At 30.5% G+C, this 23128-nt stretch overlaps 1 protein-coding gene across 1 annotated transcript; it reads left to right on the top strand.

Moving 5' to 3' along the window:
- Nucleotides 1–2028: 2028 nt before the first annotated feature.
- On the top strand, nucleotides 2029–5382 carry LOC113295582. Its single transcript, XM_026543914.1, has 7 exons — nucleotides 2029–2241; nucleotides 2453–3508; nucleotides 3638–3769; nucleotides 3854–3926; nucleotides 4089–4359; nucleotides 4412–4791; nucleotides 5012–5382. The coding sequence occupies exons 1-7, from the start codon at nucleotides 2029–2031 to the stop codon at nucleotides 5380–5382; spliced, it is 2496 nt and encodes an 831-aa protein (XP_026399699.1).
- The last annotated feature ends 17746 nt before the right edge of the window (nucleotides 5383–23128 follow it).

Below are 23128 nucleotides of genomic sequence, written 5' to 3'. Positions count from 1 at the left end.
ATATGGGAGTTCAAATTATGCCAGGTATTGTTCGATATCGCCATATTAGCAATGTTGTTGAAAAGATTAGAAATCAGCTTGCTGGTTGGAGAGGGAGGTTATTATCTTTTCATGATCGCATTGTTCTTGTTAAATCAGTTATTGCCAGTTATTACATTCATAATATGGCTATTTATAAGTGGCCTCGTAAGTTTATCCTTAAATGTGAGAGGGCTATCCGTAACTTTATTTGGTCTGGTGATTCGAACATTAATCATGTAGTGGTAGTGGCTTTTGATAAAATCTGTTGCCCTTTTGAGGAGGGGGGTCTCGGACTAACTCGTATGGCCACTATGAACAAAGCTCTTATTATGAAACTTTGGTGGAAGATTCGTAATTCTACAAAGAAGTGGGCTCTTTTCCTGAAGGCAAAATTATTTGATCGTAAGGGTTGTATTAAGCATTCGGGGGTTAAATCTTCTATTTTGTCTTGTTTAAGGAGTGTGTATAATTGTGTGGAAAAGAATACTAAGGTCTTAATTGGTGATGGTAGAGATACTTCTTTTTAATATGACATTTGGTTTGATAAGACTAGTATTGCTGAAGTGCTAAATGATTATTCTCTCGATGCAACAGTTAGAGTTAGTGATATTTTAAAGGATGGCCTTTGGGATATTCCTAGTCCGTCTTTTTTCTCTTTTTTTCTCTCTCCTCTTTGCTCTGGCGATTTTGGAGAACTTTTCAAACTTTTTTGTACGTGCTTCATCTTGGATCATCTTTTGGTGATTCAATGGGAGATCCTGTTGATCCAAATCATATAGTTGCGCCTTCTAAGATGTTAACATATGCAGATAGACTCAAGGGTAGGAAAGAGCTTCCTAAAACCTCCATGGATCTTTCTTCTCTGCCAAACCCTACTTTGAAAGATGGAAAACCTTCTATTGAGATTCTTAATGAATTATATCTGGAAGGATGTGCGTTATGGAAGTTTAGTCTTATTGGAAGGTTAGACTTCAAAGAACTTAACTTTTTTGACGTTAAAAAAAACCTAGAACTTCAATGGCAGCTGGGTGAAGGCCGGGTTCACTTTGTTCCGTTGAATAGAGGTTTCTTCATCATCAAGTTATTGTCGCAGGAGGATAAAGTGAAGATTTTACAGGCTGAACAATGGGTTTTTGCTCAACAGAAACTAAATCTCATGGAATGGTTTCCTAGTTTTGATGCTGACAAACAAGGATCTTCACGTTCCACAGTTTGGGTCAAGTTTTCTGGGATTCCAATGGAATTCTGGATTGAAAAAACTTTACTTGCAATGGGGAAAACTCTAGGATCTCCTATTGTGGTTGATAAAAGAACGTTGGCACATGAGTATGGACACTTTGCTAGGCGAAAGAAAAAGGGAAAGACAGCTAAGTCTATTCCTTTTGTGCCTGAAAAGATTACTCACGTTGGTGAAAGTACTTCAAATAATGTGGCTGATAATGTTTTGTGCATCAGTGACACTGTTGAGTTGGAACAACAGTTGCAGGATAGTTTAGCTCAATCTGAAGTTGTTTTGCGTATGGCATCTGCTGAGGTTGAAAAACACAAGCAAGCCATTCTTACGTATTCAGTATTAGCTAGTAAATCTAGGTCGTTGAGTACCTCAATCTTGAATGCTAAGGCAGGGGGGAATGTTGAATTGGCAAGTACTAAACTTCCTCCTCCTGCTAGGATTGATATTACATCCTCGTCCACACCTTTGTGTGATGCGCTTGAAGAAACTTCGGAATTTGTCTCTAACAACAAGTTTAACATCCTAAGTGACGAGGCTGGCAATGATGTTTTGGTTTTCGGTAAACTTGGCGAGCTTACAAAATTAGCTAAGAGGCAGCAGGTTATAAATATGCAAAACAAATTGAATGCGTTAACTGATCAGGATCAGGATTCCTTGTCAGACTCGGATGAGACATTGGGTATTCATGCTCGTAAGGAATCATTTCCTAAATCCTCCTCAAACTCGGTTAAGCAATTGAATCTAAATAATAAACTCTAACCCAGAGTTTAATTATGCGGGTTCTTTTTTGGAATATCAATGGCGTTGCGCGTACAGCAGCACATTCTAAGCTTAGGGAGCTGATTAGAGATTTCCATCCTGAAGTTTTTGGTCTTGCTGAACCAAAAGTGGCGTGCTCAGCAAATTTTTGGAGGAGGCCAATTTCTGAAGGTTATTCTTCGTTTATTATTAATAATTCTGCTAATTCTGGTATTGCAAATCTTTGGGTTTGTTATAAGGATGGGCTTCATGTTTCTGTAGTTAATTCTAGTAAAAGCTATTACAATTGCGGTTGATGGTGTGTATATCTATTTTGTCCATGCTAGCTACATTCAAACTACTAGGCGCAGGCTTTGGCAGCAACTAGTTATGCAAGATTCAATTACACCTTGGCTGGTCATAGGTGATTTTAATTGTATTTTGCGTTTGAATGAGAAGAAAGGTGGCTTGGAAGTAAGATCCTCTGTTATTGATGATTTCGGTGATTGGATGGATGACAATAATCTTTTTGAATCGGATTCCTTGGGCAGCAAATTCACTTGGTGTAATAGGAAATCTGGTACTAGGTGTATTATTAGTAAGTTGGATTGTGCAATTATTAATGCGGCTTGGCTTGCTAAATTTGAGAATTGGTGGTGTAAAGCTCTTCCTAGGGAAGTTTCCGACCATTCTACTCTTCTTGGTTATCCTTTTTCTGTTCCTAGGCCTTGTCGAGCTCCTTTTCGTGTTCAAAAGATGTGGTTTTTACATGGGGATTTTCTTCGGATGGTCAATGAGAATTGGACTTTGTCTGTTCATGGTTCTCCTGATTTTATTTTCCCTTACAAATTAAAGCGGCTGAAGATTGCAATGAAGGATTGGAATCTGAGGATTTTTGGTAATGTGAATTCTCGTTTGAAGCAAGACCAACTTCGTTTTGAGACAACAGCTCTTATTTCAGGTGAGGATCCTAGTAATACTGCTAAACTAAATGCAATGAAAACTTTAGGTGATACTCGTTTGCAACAGTTAACTATGCTCAAGCAAAAGTCTAGGAACAAATGGTTGGTGGAGGGTTCAAGTAATTCCAGTTTCTTTCATAATAGTATTAGAATGAGAAAAAGTTCTAATACTATTTCGGAACTTGTTGATATGAATGGGACTTGTTTGAAAAATTATGAGCAGCTTCGTAATCATGTAGTTCAGTTCTATGAAGATAAGTTCAATGGCCAAGATCCGGTGATAGAAGGTGATTTATTTGATTTTGAGCATGCTTCAATTTCTGTTGAGGAGAGCAACGCCATGGATATGATTCCTTCCCCGGAAGAAATTAAGCAAGCTGTTTTTGATCTGAGTGCGGATAGTGCCCCAGGGCCGGATGGTTTCTCTGGTTGTTTCTATCGTCATTGTTGGGATATTATTCATGATGATTTAACCAAGGCCATTATTCATTGTTGGAATGCGGGTAGTATTCCAAATGGTGTTAATTCATCTTTTATCATCTTGCTGGATAAGGTAAGGGGTGCTAATACTCTTCGAAATTTCAGACCAATTGGTCTTAGTATTTTTTTCTTCAAAATTTTTACTAAGATCCTAGCTACTTGACTTGGTACAGTTTTGGATAAGCTTGTGTTTGAAGAATAGGTAGCCTTCATGAAAGGGAGAAATATTCATGAGAATATTATCTTGGCGTCAGAGATGGTTAATGAGTTGCATTATAAACGCAAGGATGGCAACATTGGCCTTAAACTTGATATTTCTCAAGCTTTTGACACGGTAAATTGGGCCTTTGTGATTGAAGTTTTCCGTAAGTATGGTTTTTCTGAAAATTGGTGTGCTTGGATTTTTAATATCTTGCAGTCTGCTAGAATTTCTGTCATTTTGAATGGTAGTCCGGAAGGTTACTTCAAGATTAACATAGGTTTGCGTCAAGGTGATCCCCTCTCCCCTTTGATTTTTGTCTTGATTGAGGATGTTCTTGGCAGAAATATTACGAAGCTTTTTCGTGATAAAAAGATGACGCCCATGGTAACTAGAGGTGGTATTTCTCCTACTCACCTTTTCTTTGCTGATGACATAATGATTTTTTGTAAAGGTAATTCCAAAAGTCTTCATAATCTTGTAGACTTGTTGGGAAGATATCAGCGTGCTTCAGGCCAGACTGTTTGTCGTCAAAAGAGTAAGATTTATTATGGTGGTGGTTCTTCGAGTTGGTGTAATTATATTGCATATTATTTGGGGATGAGTGTAGCTACTTTTCCGGACCGCTATTTGGGCGTTCAAATTATGCCAGGTATTGTTCGATATCGCCATATTAGCAATGTGGTTGAAAAGATTAGAAATCAGCTTGCTGGTTGGAGAGGGAGGTTCTTATCTTTTTCATGATCGCATTGTTCTTGTTAAATAAGTTATTTCCAGTTATTACATTCATAATATGGCTATTTATAAGTGGCCTCGTAAGTTTATTCTTCAATGTGAGAGGGCTATCCGTAACTTTATTTGGTCTGGTGATTCGAACATTAATCGTGTAGTGGTAGTGGCTTTTGATAAAATCTATTGCCCTTTTGAGGAGGGGGGTCTCGGACTAACTCATATGGCCACTATGAACAAAGCTCTTATTATGAAACTTTGGTGGAAGATTCGTAATTCTACAAAGAAGTGGGCTCTTTTCCTGAAGGCAAAATTATTTGATCGTAAGGGTTGTATTAAGCATTCAGGGGTTAAATCTTCTATTTTGTCTTGTTTAAGGAGTGTGTATAATTGTGTGGAAAAGAATATTAAGGTCTTAATTGGTGATGGTAGAGATACTTTTCTTTAATATGACATTTGGTTTGATAAGACTAGTATTGCTGAAGTGCTAAATGATTATTCTCTCGATGCAACAGTTAGAGTTTGTGATATTTTAAAGGATGGCCTTTGGGATATTCCTGAAATTCACTTGCAATACTTGATATGGCATTTGGTTTGATAAGACTAGTATTTCTGAAGTGCTAAATGATTATTCTCTCGATGCAATAGCTAGAGTTAGTGATATTTTAAAGGATGGCCTTTGGGATATTCCTGAAATTCACTTGCAATACTTGATTGTTGCTGGTCTAGAGTTGAATAGGATGCCAATTCCTATGGGTGGAGCTGATGTTAGGGTATGGATGCCGGAGTTGAAGGGTGAGTTCAGCGTTAAGTCTGCAACTGATGATGTTGTTCTTCTGAACTATTTTAGAGTGCAGCACCGTAGTGTGAAGTGGCATTATCATGTGGCTTGTTTTTGGTTACCGCCTGAGGCTAATGACTTACCAATTTGTTGTGATGGAGCGGCGAGAGGAAACCCAGGCGTTGCGGGTGCAGGTGTAGTAGCTAGGGATGAGTATTGTTCAGTTCTTGGTGCATGAGTATTGGGCTAGGAGTCACGACGAATTATTTAGCGGAATTGTATGGCATTATTGTTGGTTTAGAGTGGGCTATGCAATGGGGTTTTTCTCGTATTTGTATATGGTCTGTTCTATGGGAGTTGTTGAAGCTTTCAAGAATAATTCCATTCCTTGGTTTGCAAGGAATAGATGGATTCTGATCTGTAGACACTATACGTCTATACGTTTCATTCACACTTTTAGGGAGGTGAATTTTTCAGCTGATGCAATGGCAAAGCGGGGTTGTTTATTGAGTAATGAAGTGGGAGTTCACTACAATGGGAAACCACCTTTCTTAATTTCTGTTGAACATCCTAATGTTGATTATTTTCGGTTCAAATAGTTTCAAGTTTTTGGGGTTGCTGTAACCTCTTTTCTTGTAAACTATTTCTTGTAAATTTTGTTATCTATTAATACAAATTTTTGACTTATCAAAAAAAAACCTTTGGGATATTCCTGAAATTCACTTGTAATACTTGATTGCTGCTGGTCTAGAGTAGAATAGGATGTCAATTCCTATGGGCGGAGCTGATGTTAGGGTATGGATGACGGAGTTGAAGGGTGAGTTCAGCGTTAAGCCTGCAACTGAGTTGATTCGGCAGAAGTATTCTCGGTTAGAAGGTACGCAACTTCTGTGGAGAAAAGAAGTTCATCCTGTTCTTGCTGCTCAGAACTGGAAATTCTTACGTGGAGCATGTGCTACGTATGACCTTATCAGGCGCAGGTTCAAGATCTCTCTTGCTAACAAATGCTGCTTGTGTGGTGTTCAAGAGGAAACTCTTACTCATGTGTTATATGAGTGTTGCTTTGCTACAAGGGCCTGGAATTGGCTAGCTGATGTGTTTAAGTTACAACCTAATGCAAACCTTATTGTTATTTTTAAAGCATCAAAAGGAATGAGTCATATTGTCCGTGATATGTGTCTTATTGCCAACCTTGTTCTTAGGTCGGAGCTATGGCAGTTGCGGAACAAAGCTGTTTTCGAGGATAAAAATCCTAATTGGAGTATCTTTCATAATCGCGTTCTGAAGTTGATACAAGATTATTAAATTTGGCTCAAGGGTCATATGAAAAATAGTGCTAATGATGTTGTTCTTCTAAACTATTTTAGAGTTCAGCACCGTAGTGTGAAGTGGCATCATCCAGTGGCTTGTTTTTGGTTACCGCCTGAGGCTAATGAATTACAAATTTGTTGTGATGGAGCGGCGAGAGGTAACCCAGGCGTTGCGGGTGCAGGTGTAGTATCTAGGGATGAGCATTGTTCAGTCCTTGGTGCTATGAGTATTGGGCTAGGAGTCACGACGAATTATTTAGCGGAATTGTATGGCATTATTATTGGTTTGGAGTGGGCTATGCAATGAGGTTTTTCTCGTATTTGTATACGGTCTGATTCTATGTGAGTTGTTGAAGCCTTCAAGAATAATTCCATTCCTTGGTTTGCAAGGAATAGATGGATTATGATCTGTAGACACTATACGTCTATACGTTTCATTCACACTTTTAAGGAGGTGGATTTTTCAGCTGATGCAATGGCAAAGCGGGGTTGTTTACTGAGTAATGAAGTGGGAGTACACTACAATGGGAAACCACCTTTCTTAATTTCTGTTGAACATCCTAATGTTGATTATTTTCGGTTCAAATAGTTTCAAGTTTTTGGGGTTGTTGTAACCTCTTTTCTTGTAAACTATTTCTTGTAGATTTTGTTATCAAAAAAATCAAAAAAGTCTACAAACTTCGGTATAAGTCGGAAATTGATTTCTGAGACTAAATTGTAAACTAGATAAACTCATCTTTAACAAAAAAAGTTTGAAAAATGTATTTTAATCACAAATTATATGTTCTAAGGAATTACGTCTAGTAAAAATTGCATTTCTATGTACGTTGATTCAAGAAAATATGAAGGAAGTCAAATTTCACAATAGAAGAAGGATGAAAGACTATGCATAACTAATCCAAATCCTAACAAATTTCATCTATCTTGAATCAAACAGAAAGACAAAGCCAATACAAAAATAAAGAATTCGTAAATATGTTAGATTTTTTATACGTTAACTCAAAAAAGTCTACACTCTTCGTTATAAGTCGGAAGTTGATTTCTGAGACTAAATTGTAAACTAGTTAAACTCATCTTTAACATAAAAAGTTTGAAAAATGCATTTTAATCACAAATTATATGTTCTAAGGAATTACGTCTAGTAAAAACTGCATTTCTATGTACGTTAATTCAAGAAAATATGGAGGAAGCCAAATTTCACAATAGACGAAGGATGAAAGACCAGCCATAACTAATCCAAATTGTAACAAATTTAATCTATTTGAATCAAATTGAAAGACAAAGCCAATAAAAAAATAAATAGTTCATAAAAATGTTGAAATTTTTATACGTTAACTCAAAAAAGTCTACAGTCTTTGTTATAAGTCGGAAGTTGATTTCTGAGACTAAATTGTAAACTAGTTAAACTCATCTTTAATAGAAAAAGTTTGAAAAATATATTGTAATCACAATAAATATGTTCTTAGGCCGTACATCTAGTAAAAATTGCATTTCTATGTACATTGATTCAAGAATATATGAAGGAAGTCAAATTTCACTATAGAAGAAGGACAAAAGACCAAGCAGAACAAATCCAAATCCTAACAAATTTCATCTATCTTGAATCAAATAGAAAGACAAAGACAACACAAAAAGAAAGTGTTCATAAAAATGTTGAATTTTATATACGTTAACTCAAAAAGTCTACACACTTCGTTATAAGTCGGAAATTGATTTCTGAGACTAAATTGTAAACTATATAAACTCATCTTTAACAGAAAAAGTTTGAAAAATGTATTGTAATTACAATTAATATGTTCTAAGGCAATATGTCTAGTAAAAATTGCATTTCTATGTACGTTGATTCAAGAAAATATGAAGGAAGTCAAATTTCACAATAGAAGAAGGATGAAAGACCAAGAAGAACTAATCCAAATCCTAACAAATTTCATCTATCTTGAATCAAATAGAAAGACAAAGCCAACACAAAAAGGAGGAGTTCATAAAAATGTTGAGTTTTAATATACGTTAACTCAAAAAAGTCTACACACTTCGTTATACATCTGAAATTGATTTCTGAAACTAAATTTTAAACTGGATAAACTCATCTTTAACATAAAAAGTTTGAAAAATGTTTGTATTCACAATTATTATGTTCTAAGGTAGTACGTCTAGTAGAAATTGCATTTCTATGTACGTTGATTCATGAATATATGAAGGAAGCCAAATTTCACTATAGAAGAAGGACGAAAGACCAAGTAGAACTAATCCAAATCCTAAAAAAGTTCATCTATCTTGAACCAAATAGAAAGACAAAGCCAACACAAAAAGAAAGTGTTCATAAAAATGTTGAATTTTATATACGTTAACTCAAAAAGTGTACACACTTCGTTATAAGTCGGAAATTGATTTCTGAGGCTAAATTGTAAACTAGATAAACTCATCTTTAACAGAAAAAGTTTGAAAAATGTATTGTAATTACAATTAATATGTTCTAAGCCAATACGTCTAGTAAAAATGGCATTTCTATGTACGTTGATTCAAGAAAATATAAAGGAAGTCAAATTTCACCATAGAAGAAGGATGAAAGACCAAGAAGAACTAATCCAAGTACTAAAAAATTTCATCTATCTTGAATCAAATAGAAAGACAAAGCCAACACAAAAAGAAAGAGGTCATAAAAATGTTGAATTTTATTTATGTTAACTCAAAAAAGTCAACACGCTTCGTTATACGTCTGAAATTGATTTCTGAAAATAAATTGTAACCTAGATTAACTCATCTTAAACAGAAAAAGTTTGAAAAATGTATTGTAATCACAAATAATATGTTCTAAGGCATTCCGTCTAGTAAAAATTGCATTTCTATGTACGTTGATTCAAGAAAACATGAAGGAAGTCAAATTTCACAATATAAGAAGGATGAAAGACCAGCCAGAACTAATCCATATTCTAACAAACTTCATCTATTTGAATCAAATTGAAAGACAAAACCAAAACAAAAATAAAGAGTTCATAAAAATGTTGAATTTTTTATACGTTAACTCAAAAAAGTATACATTCTTCGTTATAAGTCGGAAGTTGATTTCTGAGACTAAATTGTAAACTAGATAAACTCATCTTTAAAATAAATTTTTTTAAAAATGTATTGTAATCATAAATAATATGTCATAAGGCATTACGTCTAGTAAAAATTGCATTTCTATGTACGTTGATTCAAGAAAATATGAAGGTAGGGAAATTTCACAATTGAATAAGGATGAAAGACCATGCAAACTAATCCAAATCCTAACAAATTTCATCTTTCTTGAATCAAATAGAAAGACAAAGCCAACACAAAAAGAAAGAGTTCATAAAAATGTTGAATTTTATATACGTTAACTCTAAAAAGTCTACACACTTCGTTATAAGTCGGAAATTCATTTCTGAGACTAATCTGTAAACTAGATAAACTCATCTTTAACAGAAAAAGTTTGAAAATAAGGATGAAAGACCAAGCAGAATTAATCTAATTCCTAACAAATTTCACCTATCTTGAATCAAATAGAAAGACAAAGCCAACACAAAAATAAAGAGTTCATAAAAATGTTGACCTTTTTATACGTTAACTCAAAAACGTGTACACACTTCGTTATAAGTCTGAAATTAATTTATAAAATTAAATTGTAAACTAGATAAACTCATCTTTAACAGAAAAAGTTTTAAAAATGTATTGTAATCACAAATAATATGTTATAAGGCATTACGTCTAGTAAAAATTGCATTTTTTATGTATGTTGATTCAAGAAAATATGAAGGTAGGAAAATTTCACAATAGAAGAAGGATGAAACAGCATGCAAATTAATCCAAATCCTAACAAATTTCATCTATCTTGAATCAAATATAAAGACAAAGCCAACACAAAAAGAAAGAGTTCATAAAAATGTTAAATTTTATATACGTTAACTCAAAAAAGTCTACACACTTCGTTATAAGTCGGAAATTCATTTCTGAGACTAATCTGTAAACTAGATAAACTCATCTTTAATAGAAAAAGTTTGAAAAGAAGGATGAAAGACCAAGTAGAATTAATCTAATTCCTAACATATTTTACCTATCTTGAATCAAATAGAAAGACAAAGCCAACACAAAAATAAAGAGTTCATAAAAATGTTGACTTTTTTATCGTTGACTCAAAAAAGTGTACACACTTCGATATAAGTCTGAAATTGGTTTCTGAAACTAAATTGTAAAATAGATAAACTCATCTTTAACTGAAAAAGTTTGAAAAATATATTGTAATCACAAATAATATGTTCTAAGGCATTATGTCTAGTAAAAATTGCATTTCTGTGTACGTTGATTCAAGAAAATATGAAGGTAGGCAAATTTCACAATAGAAGATGGATGAAAGACAATGCAGAACTAATCCAAATCCTAACAAATTTCATCTATCTTGAATCAAATAGAATGACAAAGCTAACACAAAAAGAAAGAGTTCATAAAAATATTGAATCTTATATACGTTAACTCAAAAAAAAGTCTACACTCTTCGTTATAAGTCGGAAATTGATTTCTGAGACTAAATTGTAAACTAGATAAACTCAAATTTAACAGAAAAAGTTTGAAAAATGTATTGTAATCACAATTAATATATTCTAAGGCAATACGTCTAGTACAAATTGCATTCTATGTACGTTGATTCAAGAAAATATGAAGGAGGTCAAATTTCACAATAGAAGAAGTATGAAAGACCAAGAAGAACTAATCCAAATCCTAACAAATTTCATCTATCGTGAATCAAATAGAAAGATAAAGCTAACACAAAAAGAAAGAGTTCATAAAAATGTTGAATTTTATATACGTTAACTCAAAAAAGTCTACACACTTCATTATGCATCTAAAATTGATTTCTGAGACTAAATTGTAAACTAGATAAACTCATCTTTAACAGAAAAAGTTTGAAAAATTTATTGTAATCATAAATAATATGTTCTAAGGCATTACGTCTAATAAAAATTGCATTTCTATGTACGTTGATTCAAGAAAATATGAAGGAAGTCAAATTTCACAATAGAAGAAGGATAAAAGCCCAGGCAGAACTAATCCAAATTCCAACAAATTTCATCTATTTGAATCAAATTGAAAGACAAAGCCAATACAAAAATAAAGAATTCATAAAAATGTTAGATTTTTTATAAGTTAACTCAAAAAAGTCTACACTCTTCGTTATAAGTAAGAAGTTGATTTCTGAGACTAAATTGTAAACTAGATAAACTCATCTTTAACATATAAAGTTTGAAAAATGTATTGTATTCACAATTAATATGTTCTAAGGCATTACGTCTAGTAAAATCTTCATTTCTATGTACGTTGATTCAAGAAAATATGAAGGAAGTCAAATTTCACAATATAAGAAGTATGAAAGACCAGCCAGAACTAATCCAAGTTCTAACAAATTTCATCTATTTGAATCAAATTGAAAGACAAATCCAATACAAAAATAAAGAGTTCATAAAAATGTTGAATTTTTTATACGTTAACTCAAAAAAGTCTACACTCTTCGTTATAAGTCGGAAGTTGATTTTCGAAACTAAATTGTAAACTAGTTAAACTCATCTTTAACAGAAAAAGTCTGAAAAATGTATTTTAATCACAAATTATATGTTCTAAGGAATTACGTCTAGTAAAAATTGCATTTCTATGTACGTTAATTCAAGAAAATATGAAGGAAGCCAAATTTCACAATAGAAGAAGGATGAAAGACCAGCCAGAACTAATCCAAATTCTAACAAATTTAATCTATTTGAATCAAATTGAAAGACAAAGCCAATACAAAAATAAAGAGTTCATAAAAATGTTGAAATTTTTATACGTTAACTCAAAAAAATCTACACTCTTCGTTATATGTCGGAAGTTGATTTCTGAGACTAAATTGTAAACTAGTTAAACTCATCTTTAACAGAAAAAGTTTGAAAGATGTATTGTAATCACAATAAATATGTTCTACGGCAGTAAGTCTAGTAAATATTGCATTTCTATGTACATTGATTCAAGAATATATGAAGGAAGTCAAATTTCACTATAAAAGAAGGACAAAAGACCAAGCAAAACAAATCCAAATCCTAAAAAATTCCATCTATCTTGAATCAAATAGAAAGACAAAGACAACACAAAAAGATAGTGTTCATAAAAATGTTGAATTTTATATACGTTAACTCAAAAAGTCTACACACTTCGTTATAAGTCGGAAATTGATTTCTGAAACTAAATTGTAAACTAGATAAACTCATCTTTAACATAAAAAGTTTGAAAAATGTATTGTAATTACAATTAATATGTTCTAAGGCAATATGTCTAGTAAAAATTGCATTTCTATGTACGTTGATTCAAGAAAATATGAAGGAAGTCAAATTTCACAATAGAAGAAGGATGAAAGACCAAGAAGAACTAATCCAAATCCTAAAAAATTTCATCTATCTTGAATCAAATAGAAAGACAAAGCCAACACAAAAAGGAGGAGTTCATAAAAATGTTGAGTTTTAATATACGTTAACTCAAAAAAGTCTACACACTTCGTTATACATCTGAAATTGATTTATGAAACTAAATTGTAAACTGGATAAACTCATCTTTAACAGAAAAAGTTTTTAAAATATATTGTAATTACAATTAATATGTTCTAAGGAAATACGTCTAGTAAAAATTGCATTTCTATGTACGATGATTCAAGAAAATATGAAGGAAGTCAAATTTCAAAATATAAGAAGGATGAAAGACCATGCAAAACTAATCCAAATCCTAACAAATTTCATCTATATTGAATCAAATAGAAAGACAAAGCCAACACAAAAAGAAAGAGTTCATAAAAATGTTGAATTTTATATACGTTAACTCAAAAAAGTCTACACACTTCGTTATAAGTCAGAAATTGATTTCTGAGACTAAATTGGAAACTAGATAAACTCATCTTTAACAGAAAAAGTTTGAAAAATGTATTATAATTATAATTAATATGTTCTATGGCAATACGTCTAGTAAAAATTGCATTTCTATGTACGTTGATTCAAGAAAATATGAAGGAAGTCAAATTTCACAATAGAAGAAGGATGAAAGACCATGCAGAACTAATCCAAATCCTAACAAATTTCATCTATCTTGAATCAAATAGAAAGACAAAGCCAAATCAAAAAGAAAGAGCTCATAAAAATGTTGAATTTTATATACGTTAACTCAAAAAAGTCTACACACCTCGTTATAAGTCTGAAATTGATTTCTGAGACTAAATTGTAGACTAGATAAACTCATCTTTAACAGAAAAAGTTTGAAAAATGTATTGTAATTACAATTAATATGTTCTAAGGCAATCCCTCTAGTAAAAGTTGCATTTATGTGTGCGTTGATTCAAGAAAATATGAAGGAAGTCAAATTGCACAATAGAAGAAGGGTGAAAGACCATGAAGAACTAATCCAAATCCAAACAAATTTCATCTATCTTGAATCAAATAGAAAGACAAAGCCAACACAAAAAGAAAGAGTTCATAAAAATGTTTAATTTTATATACGTTAACTCAAAAAAGTCTACACACTTCGTTATAAGTCGGAAATTGATTTATGAGACTAAATTGTAAACTAGATAAACTCATCTTTAACAGAAAAAGTTTGAAAAATGTATTTTAATTACAATTAATATGTTCTAAGGCAATACGTCTAGTAAAAATTGCATTTCTATGTACGTTGATTCAAGAAAATATGAAGGAAGTCAAATTTCACAATAGAAGAAGGATGAAAGACCATGCAGAACTAATCCAAATCCTAACAAATTTCATCTATGTTGAATCAAATAGAAAGACAAAGCCAACACAAAAAGAAAGAGTTCATAAAAATGTTGAATTTTATATACGTTAACTCAAAAAAGTCTACACATTTCGTTATAAGTCGGAAATTGATTTCTGAGACTAAATTGTAAACTAGATAAACTCATCTTTAACAGAAAAAGTTTGAAAAATGTAATGTAATTTACATTGAATATGTTCTAAGGCAATACGTCTAGTAAAAATTGCATTTCTATGTACGTTGATTCAAGAAAATATGAAGGAAGTCAAATTTCACAATAGAAGAAGGATGAAAGACCATGCAGAACTAATCCAAATCCTAACAAATTTCATCTATCTTGAAACAAATATAAAGACAAAGCCAACACAAAAAGAAAGTGTTCATAAAAATGTTGAATTTTATATACGTTAACTCAAAAAAGTCTACACATTTCGTTATAAGTCGGAAATTGATTTCTGAGACTAAATTGTAAACTAGATAAACTCATCTTTAACAGAAAAAGTTTGAAAAATGTAATGTAATTACATTTAATATGTTCTAAGGCAATACGTCTAGTAAAAATTGCATTTATATGTACGTTGATTCAAGAAAATATTAAGGAAGTCAAATTTCACAATAGAAGAAGGATGAAAGACCATGTAAAACTAATCCAAATCCTAACAAATTTCATCTATCTTGAACCAAATAGAAAGACAAAGCCAATACAAAAAGAAAGAGTTCATAAAAATGTTGAATTTTTTATACTTTAACTCAAAAAAGTCTACAGACTTCGTTATAAGTCGGAAATTGATTTCTGAGACTAAATTGTAAAATAGATAAACTCATATTTACCAGAAAAAGTTGAAAATGTATTTTAATTACAATTAATATGTTCTAAGGCAATACGTCTAGTAAAAATTGCATTTGTATGTAAGTTGATTCAAGAAAATATGAAGGAAGTCAAATTTCACAATAGAAGAAGGATGAAAGACAATGCAGAACTAATCCAAATCCTAACAAATTTCATCTATCTTGAATCAAATAGAAAGACAAAGCCAACACAAAAAGAAAGAGTTCATAAAAATGTTGAATTTTATATACGTTAACTCAAAAAAGTCTACACATTTCGTTATAAGTCGGAAATTTACTTCTGAGACTAAATTGTAAACTAGATAAACTCATCTTTAACAGAAAAAGTTTGAAAACTGTATTGTAATTACAATTAATATGTTCTAAGGCAATACGTCTAGTAAAAATTGCATTTCTATGTACGTTGATTCAAGAAAATATGAAGGAAGTCAAATTTCACAATATAAGAAGGATGAAAGACCATGCAGAACTAATCCAAATCCTAACAAATTTCATCTATCTTGAATCAAATAGAAAGACAATGCCAACACAAAAAGAAAGAGTTCATAAAAATGTTGAATTTTATATACGTTAACTCAAAAAAGTCTACACATTTCGTTATAAGTCGGAAATTGATTTTGGAGTCTAAATTGTAAACTATATGAACTCATCTTTAACATAAAAAGTTTTTAAAATATATTGTAATTACAATTAATATGTTCTACGGAAATACGTCTAGTAAAAATTGCATTTCTATGTAAGTTGATTCAAGAAAATATGAAGGAAGTCAAATTTCACAATAGAAGAAGGATGAAAGACCATGCAGAACTAATCCAAATCCTAAAAAATTTCATCTATCTTGAATCAAATAGAAAGACAAAGCCAACACAAAAAGAAAGAGTTCATAAAAATGTTGAATTTAATATACCCTAACTCAAAAAAGTCTACACACCTCGTTATAAGTCGGAAATTGATTTCTGAGACTAAATTGTAAACTAGATGAACTCATCTTTAACATAAAAAGTTTGAAAAATGTATTGTAATTACAATTAATATGTTCTAAAGCAATACGTCTAGTAAAAATTGCATTTATATGTACGTTGATTCAAGGAAATATGAAGCAAGTCAAATTTCACAATAGAAGAAGGATGAAAGACTATGCACAACTAATCCAAATCCTAAAAAATTTCATCTATCTTGAATCAAATAGAAAAACAAAGCGAACACAAAAAGAAAAAGTTCATAAAAATATTGAATTTAATATACGTTAAATCGAAAAACTCTACACAATTCATTATAAGTCGGTAATTAATTTATGAGACTAAATTGTAAACTAGATAAACTCATCTTTAACAGAAAAAGTTTGAAAAATGTATTGTATTTACAATTAAAATGTTCTAAGGCAATACGTCTAGTAAAAATTGCATTTCTATGTACGTTGATTCAAGAAAATATGAAGGAAGTCAAATTTCACAATAAAAGAAGGATGAAAGACCATGCAGAACTAATCCAAATCCTAAAAAATTTCATCTATCTTGAATCAAATAGAAAGACAAAGCCAACACAAAAAGAAAGAGTTCATAAAAATGTTGAATTTAATATACCCTAACTCAAAAAAGTCTACACACCTCGTTATAAGTCGGAAATTGATTTCTGAGACTAAATTGTAAACTAGATGAACTCATCTTTAACATAAAAAGTTTGAAAAATGTATTGTAATTACAATTAATATGTTCTAAAGCAATACGTCTAGTAAAAATTGCATTTATATGTACGTTGATTCAAGGAAATATGAAGCAAGTCAAATTTCACAATAGAAGAAGGATGAAAGACCATGCAGAACTAATCTAAATCCAAACAAATTTCATATATCTTGAATCAAATAGAAAGACAAAGCCAACATAGAAAGAAAGAGTTCATAAAAATGTTGAATTTAATATACGTTAACTCAAAAAAGTCTACACACCTCGTTATAAGTCGGAAAATGATTTCTGAGACTAAATTGTAAACTAGATAAACTCATCTTTAACTTAAAAAGTTTGAAAAATGTATTGTAATTACAATTAATATGTTCTAAGGCAATACCTCTAGTAAAAATTGCATTTCTATGTACGTTGATTCAATAAACTATGAAGGAACTCAAATTTCACAATAGAAGAAGGATGAAAGACCATGCAGAACTAATGCAAATCCTAACAAATTTTATCTATCTTGAATCAAATAGAAAGACAAAGCCAACACAAAAATAAAGAGTTCATAAAAATGTTGAATTTTATATACGTTAACTCAAAAAAGTCTACACATTTCGTTATAAGTCGGAAATTGATTTCGGAGACTAAATTGTAAACTAGAAAAACTCATCTTTAACAGAAAAAGTTTGAAAAATGTATTGTAATTACAATTAATATGTTTTGAGGCAATACGTCTAGTAAAAATTGCATTTCTATGTACGTTGATTCAAGAAAATATGAAGGAAGTCAAATTTCACAATAAAAGAAGGATGAAAGACCATGCAGAACTAATCCAAATCCTAACAAATTTCATCTATCTTGAATCAAATAGAAAGACAAAGCTAACACAAAAAGAAAGAGTTCATAAAAATGTTGAATCTTATATAATTAACTCAAAAAAGTCTACACACTTCGTTATAAGTCGGAAATTGATTTCTGGGACTAGATTGTAAACTAGATAAACTCATCTTTAACAAAAAAAGTTTAAAAAATGTATTGTATTTACAATTAATATGTTCTAAGGCAATACGTCTAGTAAAAGTTGCATTTCTATGTACGTTGATTCAAGAAAATATGAAGGAAGTCAAATTTCACAATAGAAGAAGGATGAAAGACCATGCAAAACTAATCCAAATCCTAAAAAATTCCATCTATCTTGAATCAAATAGAAAGACAAAGCCAACAAATAGAAAGAGTTCATAAAAATGTTGAATTTTATATACGTTAACTCAAAAAAATCTACACATTTCGTTATAAGTCGGAAATTCATTTCTGAGACTAAATTGTAAACTAGATAAACTCATCTTTAACAGAAAAAGTTTGAAAAATGTATTGTAATTACAATTAATATTTTCTAGGGAAATACCTATAGTAAAAATTGCATTTTTATGTACGTTGATTCAAGAAAATATGAAGGAAGTCAAATTTCACAATAGAAGAATGATGAAATACCATGCAGAACTAATCCAAATTCTAACAAATTTCATCTATCTTGAATCAAATAGAAAGACAAAGCCAACACAAAAAGAAAGAGTTCATAAAAATGTTGAATTTAATATACGTTAACTCAAAAAAGTCTACACACTTCGTTATAAGTCAGAAATTGATTTATGAGCCTAAATTGTAAACTAGATAAACTCATCTTTAACAGAAAAAGTTTGAAAAATGTATTGTAATTAAATTAATATGTTCTAAGGCAATACGTCTAGTAAAAATTGCATTTCTATGTGCGTTGATTCAAGAAAATATGAAGGAAGTCAAATTTCACAATAGAAGAAGGATGAAAGACCATGCAGAACTAATCCAAATCCTAACAAGTTTCATCTATCTTGAATCAAATAGAAAGACAAAGCCAACACAAAAAGAAAGAGTTCGTAAAAATGTTGAATTTTATATACGTTAACTCAAAAATGTCTACACATTTCTTTATAAGTCGGAAATTGATTTCTGAGACTAAATTGTAAACTAGATAAACTCATCTTTAACAGAAAAAGTTTGAAAAATGTATTATAATTACAATTAATATGTTCTAAAGCAATAAGTCTAGTAAAAATTGCATTTCTATGTACGTTGATTCAAGAAAATATGAAGGAAGTCAAATTTCAAAATAGAAGAAGGATGAAAGACCATGCAGAACTAATCCAAATCCTAACAAATATCATCTATCTTGAATCAAATAGAAAGACAAAGCCAACACAAAAAGAAGGAGTTCATAAAAATGTTGAATTTTATATACGTTAACTCAAAAAAGTCTACAAATTTCATTATACGTCGGAAATTCATTTCTGAGACTAAATTGTAAACTAGATAAACTCATCTTTAACAGAAAAAGTTTGAAAAATGTATTGTAATTACAATTAATATGTTCTAAGGCAATACGTCTAGTAAAAGATGCATTTCTATGTACGTTGATTCAAAAAAAATATGAAGAAAGTCAAATTTCACAATAGAAGAAGGATGAAAGACCATGCAGAACTAATCCAAATCCTAACAAATTCCATCTATCTTGAATCAAATAGAAAGACAAAGCCAACACAAAAAGAAGGAGTTCATAAAAATGTTGAATTTTATATACGTTAACTCAAAAAAGTCTACACATTTCGTTATACGTCGGAAATTCATTTTTGAGACTAAATTGTAAACTAGATAAACTCATCTTTAACAGAAAAAGTTTGAAAAATGTATTGTAATTACAATTAATATGTTCTAAGGCAATACGTCTAGTAAAAGTTGCATTTCTATGTACGTTGATTCAAAAAAATATGAAGAAAGTCAAATTTCACAATAGAAGAAGGATGAAAGACCATGCAGAACTAATCCAAATCCTAACAAATTCCATCTATCTTGAATCAAATAGAAAGACAAAGCCAACACAAAAAGAAGGAGTTCATAAAAATGTTGAATTTTATATACGTTAACTCAAAAAAGTCTACACATTTCGTTATACGTCGGAAATTCATTTCTGAGACTAAATTTTAAACTAGATAAACTCATCTTTAACAGAAAAAGTTTGAAAAATGTATTGTAATTACAATTAATATGTTCTAAGGCAATACGTCTAGTAAAAATTGCATTTCTATGTACGTTGATTCAAAAAAATATGAAGAAAGTCAAATTTCACAATAGAAGAAGGATGAAAGACCATGCAGAACTAATCCAAATCCAAACAAATTCCATCTATCTTGAATCAAATAGAAAGACAAAGCCAACACAAAAAGAAGGAGTTCATAAAAATGTTGAATTTTATATACGTTAACTCAAAAAAGTCTACACATTTCGTTATACGTCGGAAATTCATTTCTGAGACTAAATTGTAAACTAGATAAACTCATCTTTAACAGAAAAAGTTTGAAAAATGTATTGTAATTACAATTAATATGTTCTAAGGCAATACGTCTAGTAAAAATTGCATTTCTATGTACGTTGATTCAAAAAAATATGAAGAAAGTCAAATTTCACAATAGAAGAAGGATGAAAGACCATGCAGAACTAATCCAAATCCTAACAAATTCCATCTATCTTGAATCAAATAGAAATACAAAGCCAACACAAAAAGAAAGAGTTCGTAAAAATGTTGAATTTTATATACGTTAACTCAAAAAAGTCTACACATTTCGTTATACGTCGGAAATTCATTTCTGAGACTAAATTGTAAACTAGATAAACTCATCTTTAACAGAAAAAGTTTGAAAAATGTATTGTAATTACAATTAATATGTTCTAAGGCAATACGTCTAGTAAAAGTTGCATTTCTATGTACGTTGATTCAAAAAAATATGAAGAAAGTCAAATTTCACAATAGAAGAAGGATGAAAGACCATGCAGAACTAATCCAAATCCTAACAAATTCCATCTATCTTGAATCAAATAGAAATACAAAGCCAACACAAAAAGAAGGAGTTCATAAAAATGTTTAATTTTATATACGTTAACTCAAAAAAGTCTACACATTTCGTTATACGTCGGAAATTCATTTCTGAGACTAAATTGTTTGAAAAATGTATTGTAATTACAATTAATATTTTCTAGGGCAATATGTCTAGTACAAATTGCATTTTTATGTACGTTGATTCAAGAAAATATGAAGGAAGCCAAATTTCACAATAGAAGAAGGATCAAAGACCATGCAGAACTAATCCAAATCCTAACAAATTCCATCTATCTTGAATCAAATAGAAAGACAAAGCCAACACAAAAAGAAGGAGTTCATAAAAATGTTTAATTTTATATACGTTAACTCAAAAAAGTCTACACATTTCGTTATACGTCGGAAATTCATTTCTGAGACTAAATTGTAAACTAGATAAACTCATCTTTAACAGAAAAAGTTTGAAAAATGTATTGTAATTACAATTAATATTTTCTAGGGCAATATGTCTAGTACAAATTGCATTTTTATGTACGTTGATTCAAGAAAATATGAAGGAAGCCAAATTTCACAATAGAAGAAGGATCACAGACCATGCAGAACTAATCCAAATCCTAAAAAATTTCATCTATCTTGAATCAAATAGAAAGACAAATCCAACACAAAAAAAAGAGTTCATAAAAATTATGAATTTTATATACGTTAACTCAAAAAAGTCTACACATTTCGTTATAAGTCGGAAATTTATTTCAGAGACTAAATTGTAAACTAGATAAACTCATCTTTAAAAGAAAAAGTTTGAAAAATGTATTGTAATTTCAATTAATATGTTCTGAGGCAATACGTCTAGTAAAAATTACATTTCTATGTACGTTGATTCAATAAAATATGAAGGAAGTCAAATTTCACAATAGAAGAAGGATGAAAGACCATGCAGAACTAATCCAAATCCTAACAAATTTCATCTATCTTGAATCAAATAGAAAGACAAAGCCAACACAAAAAGAAAGAGTTCATAAAAATGTTGAATTTAATATACGTTAACTCAAAAAAGTCTACACACTTCGTTATAAGTCAGAAATTGATTTCTGAGCCTAAATTGTAAACTAGATAAACTCATCTTTAACAGAAAAAGTTTGAAAAGTGTATGGTAATTAAATTAATATGTTCTAAAGCAATACGTCTAGTAAAAATTGCATTTCTATGTGCGTTGATTCAAGAAAATATGAAGGAAGTCAAATTTCACAATAGAAGAAGGATGAAAGACCATGCAGAACTAATCCAAATCCTAACAAGTTTCATCTATCTTGAATGAAATAGAAATACAAAGCCAACACAAAAAGAAAGAGTTCGTAAAAATGTTGAATTTTATATACGTTAACTCAAAAATGTCTACACATTTATTTATAAGTCGGAAATTGAATTCTGAGACTAAATTGTAAACTAGATAAATTCATCTTTAACAGAAAAAGTTTGAAAAATGTATTGTAATTACAATTAATATGTTCTAAAGCAATAAGTCTAGTAAAAATTGCATTTCTATGTACGTTGATTCAAGAAAATATGAAGGAAGTCTAATTTCACAATAGAAGAAGGATGAAAGACCATGCAGAACTAATCCAAATCCTAACAAATTTCATCTATCTTGAATCAAATAGAAATACAAAGCTAACACAAAAAGAAAGAGTTCATAAAAATGTCGAATTTAATATACGTTAACTCAAAAAAGTCTACACACTTTGTTATAAGTCAGAAATTGATTTCTGAGACTAAATTGTAAACTAGATGAACTCATGCTTAAAAAAAAAGTTTAAAAAATATATTGTAATTACAATTAATATGTTCTAAGGAAATACGTCTAGTAAAAGTTGCACTTCTATGTACGTTGATTCAAAAAAATATGAAGAAAGTCAAATTTCACAATAGAAGAAGGATGAAAGACCATGCAGAACCAATCCATATCCTAACAAATTCCATCTATCTTGAATCAAATAGAAAGACAAAGCCAACACAAAAAGAAGGAGTTCATAAAAATGTTTAATATTATATACGTTAACTCAAAAAAGTCTACACATTTCGTTATACGTCGGAAATTCATTTCTGAGACTAAATTGTAAACTAGATAAACTCATCTTTAACAGAAAAAGTTTGAAAAATGTATTGTAATTACAATTAATATGTTCTAAGGCAATACGTCTAGTAAAAATTGCATTTCTATGTACGTTGATTCAAAAAAATATGAAGAAAGTCAAATTTCACAATAGAAGAAGGATGAAAGACCATGCAGAACTAATCCAAATCCAAACAAATTCCATCTATCTTGAATCAAATAGAAAGACAAAGCCAACACAAAAAGAAGGAGTTCATAAAAATGTTGAATTTTATATACGTTAACTCAAAAAAGTCTACACATTTCGTTATACGTCGGAAATTCATTTCTGAGACTAAATTTTA

The sequence above is a fragment of the Papaver somniferum genome, chromosome 7 (assembly GCF_003573695.1).
Source record: "Papaver somniferum cultivar HN1 chromosome 7, ASM357369v1, whole genome shotgun sequence".
NCBI lineage: Eukaryota > Viridiplantae > Streptophyta > Magnoliopsida > Ranunculales > Papaveraceae > Papaver > Papaver somniferum.
Note: the sequence above shows the minus strand (reverse complement) of the source record. Positions and strands in the feature narration are given on the sequence as shown.

Bases quoted from the DNA above. Each gene is read 5' to 3' on its own strand.
- LOC113295582 (XM_026543914.1), top strand. From the start codon at position 2,029: ATGCGGGTTCTTTTTTGGAATATCAATGGCGTTGCGCGTACAGCAGCA. The intron at 2,242-2,452 runs GTTTGTTATAAG...TTGAATGAGAAG, and splicing joins CTGGTATTGCAAATCTTTGG to AAAGGTGGCTTGGAAGTAAG. The intron at 3,509-3,637 runs GTAAGGGGTGCT...TTTGAAGAATAG, and splicing joins TTATCATCTTGCTGGATAAG to GTAGCCTTCATGAAAGGGAG.